Source organism: Orycteropus afer, unplaced genomic scaffold (genome assembly GCF_000298275.1).
Source record: "Orycteropus afer afer isolate SDZICR_OR568_19922 unplaced genomic scaffold, OryAfe1.0 scaffold00024, whole genome shotgun sequence".
NCBI lineage: Eukaryota > Metazoa > Chordata > Mammalia > Tubulidentata > Orycteropodidae > Orycteropus > Orycteropus afer.
In genome coordinates, this window is record NW_006921611.1 from 12,260,695 (window position 1) to 12,268,072 (window position 7,378).

General features: G+C 39.3%; 1 protein-coding gene across 1 annotated transcript in view; it reads left to right on the forward strand.

The window, feature by feature from the left end:
* Positions 1 to 214: 214 nt before the first annotated feature.
* The window catches only part of GINS4 (GINS complex subunit 4), a 13,154-nt gene continuing 5,990 nt past the window's right edge, over positions 215 to 7,378 (forward strand). Inside the window, exons 1-3 of the mRNA XM_007935012.2 lie at positions 215 to 367; positions 5,908 to 5,994; positions 6,801 to 6,914. Of these exons, the coding sequence (XP_007933203.1) occupies positions 272 to 367; positions 5,908 to 5,994; positions 6,801 to 6,914 (297 nt within the window). The 5' untranslated portion in view covers positions 215 to 271. The remainder of the gene's footprint in view (positions 368 to 5,907; positions 5,995 to 6,800; positions 6,915 to 7,378) is intronic.

Here is a 7,378-nt window from a genome sequence, read left to right on the forward strand (position 1 = left end):
TTGAGTGAGTGAGTCTTGTAAATAGGAGCCCTGGTGGTAAAAACACTTGGCTGCTAACCAAAAAAGGTCAGCAGTTCGAATCCACCGGTGCTCTGTGGCAGAAAGATGAGGCAGTCTGCTTCCTTGGAAACCCTGTGGAACAGTTCTACTCTGGCCTATAGGGTCACTGTGAGTTAGAATAGAAGACAATAGGTATTCTTCTAAATACTTGGAAAACAGATTACAGGATATTGGCACTTTCATCCTCATTAGGTTTCTGGTTTCAGAGAAGATGACAGAGGAACTGGATCTCATAGGACAGGACTCTGATGGAGGTAGTGATGAGGTGGTCCTTACTCCTTCAGAGCTCATTGAAAGGCTGGAGCAGGTAAGCACCCCAACCAGAATCCCCTTGCTCTAATCTTAGCCTTATTACTTAGTCCAACTGTGCAGATATTAGGAATCAGCAAATGAAGAAATGTAATTCAAGGCTCCTTTCAAGAGATCAGGTTTTGGATGTTACCATCTAAGGATTTAGTCATGTTGGCGGGAACTGTAGTGGTGTTGTGATGGGGATTTATAGATGCTATATCTTAGTGCCTTGAAACATCTGCTGTTTCTCTAGAGAATGCCTGGATTAGAAAGAAAGTGCTGAAACAATTTTTTTTTTAATGTGTGTAGACTATTATTTGCTTCTGTTGTCTATATCTTATGTGCATGTTTCAGTGTACTTCCTTTCCTCAGTGTCATCATGCTGGTCACAGACTCTTTCCATACTGTCCCTCCCCTCACCCAAATCAACATGTGACCTCTTCTTGAGGAGAAAATTGGTTTTATTCTTCCTTTTCCTCTCATATACTTTCTTGAGTTAGATGTTCTCTTTTTTTTTTTTTTCCATTGCTTACCTAAAATTGTTTCTGGACTGTTTCTCCCTTTAGTCACAATAAACCAAAAAAACCAAACCATGTTCCTTTGAGTTGATCTTAACTGATGGCAGCCCCTGTGTGTCAGAGTAGAACTGTGCTCCATAGGGTTTTCAATGGCTGATTTTTTTCAGAAATAGATCTCCAAGCCTTTCTTCTGAAATGCCTCTGGGGAGACTCGAACCACCAACCTTTCAGTTAGCAACCAAGCACTTTAACCATTTGCACCACTCAGGGACTCTTCTGGTCATAATAGCTATGATGAGGCAGACAGTGTACTCTCGTAGTTTTGGAGTTCAGACTATCTGCATTTAAATCCCTCCATGCCATTAGTCTATTATGTGACCTTAAGTTATATAGCTTGTCTCAAGAGTTTCCTTCACTGTAAAATGGATATGATAATAGTGGCTGCCTCATGGTGTTCTTGAGAAGAGTAAATGAGATCATAGATGTAAAGTGCTTAGCACTTTGACACGTAATGAGTGCTCACTATATGTAAGTGTTAATGGTAATAATCCTCACCACAGCCCTATGATGCAACTATTATTGTTATCACCATTTTATAAGTGAGGAAACTGAAGCTAAGAAACGTAGAGTATTTTGCCCAGGGTCACACAACTGGCAGCAGAGCCAGGATGTGAATTCAGGTCTCTGACCCCGTAATTTGTACTCTTATCCACCATGTCTGCTGCTTTATTCCCTCTTCTCTTGCCCTTTAATTGCCTTTTTCCAACACTCTCATGTTTGCTACTTTAGTATTCTTCATTCTCTCCTACCATATACACCACCATAAGTGACAAAACCAAAGGATTTTTTAAAATTATATCTTATGTAATGCTTATTGTTATTTAGCAATGATTCTTTGTTTTTATATCACAAACCTCTTTGAGGATCTGATGAAGATTCTGACCCATCTTCACAGAATGATGCTCATATGTCCCTATGCAGAATTTTGCTTGTAATTTCAGGTGTTTCACAGATTTCCTGAGGTCATCCTACAGACCTAGTCTGTGGATCCCAGTTAAGGACCGCTGCTTCTGTAGGAAAGGATTCATTAGACAAGAATCAAAAGCACAAAGCATAAAGGAAAGAACTGATATATTCAGCTACACTCAAATAAAGAACTTCTGTTTATTGAAAGACACCTTGTTGAAAGTAAAAAGGCAAGCTGCAAAAGTGGGAGAAGATATTTATGATACATATAACTAACAAAAGATTAATACCCACAATATGTAAACAATCCTGACCCAATAGAAACATGCATTCTTAACAAGCACTTTCCAGAAGAAGAAACCAGGATGTCCAATAAGCATGTGAAAAGATGTTCCATCTTTTTAGTAATTAGGAAAATAAAAAATTAAAATCACTATGAGGTATCATTTCACTTCTATCAGATTGGCAGAAATGAAAAAATTGGATAATATAAAGTACTAACAAGGATATAGAGTAATTTGAACACTGTACACAGTGGGGGGTATAAGCTGGTACAATTATTTTGGAAAATAATTTGTTATCTGGTGAAGTTGAAGGTGTTCATACATATCGTGTAACCCAGTAATTCCACTCCCAGGTACCTACCTGGAAGAAAGCTACTTACACTCTAGGAGACAGGCAAAGAATGTTCATAGTATTGCTTGTAGTAGTTAAAAACTGAAACCAATGCAGTTATCCATTAATAAGAGAATGGATAAAAAAAAACTACAGGATATACATACCATGGGAAAAAAAGTAATGAAAATGAGGAAAAGACAGCTCCTATAACAGCATGAATAACTCAAGAACATAATGTAGAACAGTAACAACAAAAAAGCAGGTTGCCAACAAAACTGTTTATATAAAGTTCAGAAATCTGCAAAACTATGGTTTCAAGGCAGAGCTTCCCACTTGCCATAGTGTGGCACACTGGTATGGTATAACTTACTTCTTCATGATATTGAGCCTGTTGGCCCTCTGGACAACCAGACCCCACTCCCAGGCTGATTACCTCTTCTGGAGGTTAGCAGGGACTCCTTGGAAGGCAGCCCCAGCATAGTGGGGTCAGACAGCACAGCCTAACAGTGGCGTCTGGTGCCTGATCCTCTTGCAGTATCCTGAGTTTAGCCAAAGAGGTGCTTCACCACCTGGCTGGCTTCTGCAGATATATGTTCTTAGGCTGCATTGCACAACCTAAGGTATAGCCTGACAGGGACACTGGACAGGGCCACTGATGAATACAGCTTCAGGTGCATAAATAAGATACTGTAAAGTGCCAGGAAAAAATAATTTAAAAGTTCCTACAGTGTAAACAGAGTTTCTCTTTTTAATGACTGTTGTTTAAATTTTTGATCAGGAATAAGATACAGCCATTCATTCATTTTTTTTTTTTTTTTCTTTCAATTTGCTGTCAAGTTGATTCTGATCCATCGTAACTGTATATGTGTCAGAATTGAACCGTGCTCCATAAGGGGCTGGTTTTTCATTAGGTCACCAGGCTTTCTGAGGTGCCTCTCAGACTCAAACCACCAATCTTTCAGTTAATAGTGAGTACATTTAATGTTTGCACCACCTTAGGACTCCATTTCAAGCATAGAACCTGATTATTTAAAAAATACCGTGGATTTAAACACAAATTTTGCAGTAGAAGTTTTGAAAGGATTTAATTTGAAAGTTTTAGACTAATTTAAATTTCCCCTAATGTGTTATATTTTATTATTTTCTTAATTTCAGAAGATAATGAGAGAGACCCCTAAATCTCTATTTTACCCTACTATACTACGTAAATACTGTCATTTTAGCCTTGTCCTGAAAAAGCTGGGAAGCTCTGTTAGAGTTACAAACAAAATGGTAAAATATAAAGAAAATTAAACAGGTTAATGATTACATTTGAGGAGGGAGAGATGCATAAGAGCCTTTAAAATAATGGTAGTATCTTTAAGTTATGCACACAGGTGTTTGTATCACTGTTATCATGGTTAATATATGCCTTATGTTCTTTTATACCTGTTCAGTATTTAATAACACCAATTAAAAAAGAAAAACTATTTTGTAAGTTCTGCCTGATAATTTGATCTCTTATTGATTAAGCTGTTTGAAAATATAGGTGGTCTTTCAGGTTAATTTTATACATCTACAATAATATTACCGAAGCTAAAGCATTTGAAAAAATTTTTATGATGGACAATACCCAGTATTTAGTAATGTTATTGATGGTGGTGATTGGAGAAGCAGAGACTCAAGGAAATAAAAAGAAAGAAATTGAGTTTGATTGGCATGTAATTCTGAGCTAAGCTAAAACTACATTTTCTGCACTTAAAAGATAAATATGGTTTTCCTTAGTCATCTATGGATATTTCAGTTCTCTAAGCCTTGGTAGTTTCTAAAATGTACAAAGAAGCTAGTAGGCCTGAGTCATAAATTAGGAATTTGTTCTGGTTACCTAGTGCCACTCTGACAGAAGTATACCACAAATGGGATGGCCTTAACAAAAAGAGGAGTTTATTCTCTTACAATTCAGGGGGCTAGAAGTCTGAGTTCAAAGTGCCAGGCTCTAGGGGCTGGGTGAAAGCCCTTCGACCTTGGGCTTCAGCTCTGCCTCTTGCTCCCAGCCCACTGAAGGTAGAGGCGTCTCTTCACTCAGGTAGCTAGTAGCTGCTGAGGCTGACAAGCCCAAGGTTGACAAATAAAATGGCACAGTCCCGATGTTACCAGACCACACGGCAGGCCATTGTAAGTCCATTGTAAGTCCCAAGATCGGCAGAGCATGGCAGGCTGCTGAACAGCGACATGGCTACATGTAGGGTCCAAGCGTGCCATAAGCTGGAGACCATTCCCAAAGCTGCTACTTATATATGGGAAGCAGACCGCTTACCCAAAGGCAGCATTCAGCTGCTTCCAGTAGAACCCCCCCATGGAGATGATTACCAGCCTCATCGTGGGGAATACTACATCCAGCTGCCTAGCCACTCAACTAGGCCCAACCAAGTTGACATACAACTTTAACTACCACAGAATTTAACCTCTTACTCCAAAACTGTTTAATAGATGAACATCTATTTCCATTGTGATTGTTTAAATTCTTGGGCATTTAGTGTATTACTTAATCTGTTTTCTCATCAATAAAATAAGGATAATGTGTCCATTTACTCTCAAGAGGTGCTATAAAGGTGAATGAAAAAGTATTGTAAAATGTTTGGAGCTTCAGGAATGAAGAGATGTGTAGCTTTATACTAGTGTTAACTTCACCTCTTAAAATAGAAATGGTGCAGGTGTCCCCTGATGGGAAAAAGCCTGTGAAAAAATTTTAAAATAAAGGTATCAGTGCTTCTTGGTAAAAAGTACTGTTTTAGGCCAGCAGAGAAGTCGAGAGTACAGTGGGAGGGACATTTGGTGTCAGAACTAGTACAAAGGCTGGAGAGAGGAGGTGTGTCCGAACGCTGTCTCATAGGAATCAGCCTTGGGCTGATGCTGCTGATGGTCCTCCCTCCCATTCTCCGCATGAAGTTGGAGGAGGTCAGATGCTCTCAAACCCACTGTCATCCCCATCAATTCTGACTCACAGCAAGCTTATAGAACAGAGTAGAACTGCCTCCATAGGGTTTCCAAGGCTGTAAATCTTTATGGAAGCCGTCTCATCTTTCTCCTGCAGAGTGGCTGAGGGGTTTGAAGTACCCTCTTTTGATTAACAACCTAATGCTTCACCACCAGAGCTGCTTCAGATGCCCCCACCACACCATTTTTACAGGCGGTGTTACTCTTAGCAATAAATATCATACTGACATTTTGAAGTAAACAGATTTTTTTTTAGTTGAATATAAGTTGTGAACACAGCCTCCCAACCAAAAAAAAAAAAAAAGGGGGGAGGTGGAAGAGCCTTTGTTAAACAGCTTGTCTTCAAAGCATTTTCAGTATTTCCAAGTGCTAGGCAAAAAGTTTTCTTTGCTTGAGATTTCTGTGATTTTCATGGGGTATGTACTAACCCAAAGGGTTATTTTGCTCCATTATGAGTGATGCTTTTTTTTTTTTTAAGGCCTGGATGAATGAAAAGTTTGCCCCTGAGCTGCTGGAAAGCAAGTCGGAAATTGTAGAATGTGTCATTGAACAACTAGATCACATGGTAAGAGTTGCTTATCTGAGGGTTACAAAGGAAGAGAACATTAAAGGGTTTGGTCAGCATAGTGAGAGGTTGTGGTATGATAGCAAATCAGTTTCAGTTTTGCTTGCCGTAGCCCAGTATTTTTGAAATATAGAACTGGTTGCCAAAATTTACAAGCATGAGAGTTCCCATAAAAATCTGCATATCAGCTTCCCATGAAAAATCTAAAGACCTGGCATCATTGACCCCACATATCTACACCAGAACACTTGACCTGAGCAGGCTAAGGGCTGCTCCTTTCTGTTGCTGTCCTGTTCCCCACACTCCCTAACTACTCACCTTTCTCATATACCTTCCCTCTCTGGCCCTCATGGTCATATGAGTTTGTGATCTTGGCTTAGATGATCTGGGCTTAAATAATTATTAGCTCAGAGTAGCATTAAAAGTTTTGATATTTTAGTTTCTCAACTGATGGTTTAACTCCTCATTTTAGACCCTTCAGACATTTCTTCTTTGTGCTAAATCATGACCTTTACAATTGGGTCCTTCTGGGCCCTTCTGACCAACTGCATTCAGATTCTATTTAAATTTTCTTTTTCTGAAAGCAAATGAGTATTGTTTGAATTTCGTATAATGAAACTTAGTCATGTATTATTTGTATAATTAAAATGAAAACTAGAGCTCATACATGCTTTTTAGTTTTTTGTTCTCCTTTGAAATGTAATCTTTGGGTCCTAAACATTCCCAATGATGATGGTGCTAGAACAAAAAAGATCCTTAATCTTTAAATAACATGAGATTTTAAATTTGGGTTTCTCTTTTAATAGGAAGAAAATCTCAGGAGAGCCAAAAAAGGGGATCTGAAGGTCAGCATCCATCGAATGGAGATGGAGAGGATCCGCTATGTCCTTAGCAGCTACTTGCGCTGTCGGCTCATGAAGGTTTGACCTGGATATACCTGTAGGCCTTAAACCAATGCAGTCTCTAATATAGGCTAAGAATTCTGAGGAGAAGTTGGGCTGGAGGCTGGGAGAGTCCAGTGCCTGAAGATACTGCTAAAATTCCACTCTCGGAGTAGTTAAAGTATGCAGAAGGCAAGAAATTGTTCTGGAGAAGCATAGCTGAAACAACTGTTGTACAACTCTGTGGGTACCATACACATTTTTATCCTACTTACCTGGTATGGGTATGGTACCACCTGGAGTTACTATGGAGCAGTGCTGAGGTAGAGTTGTTGATACTGGTTAAAGAGAGAATACTGACTAGAGAAGAACAAACTCACTTCAAAACCAAACTCACTGCCATTGAATCAGATACAACTCATAGCGACCCTCCTTGGGTTTCTAAGGCACTATTACCACAGAAGTAGACTGCCCAACCTTCCTTCCGAGGAGTGGCTGGTGGG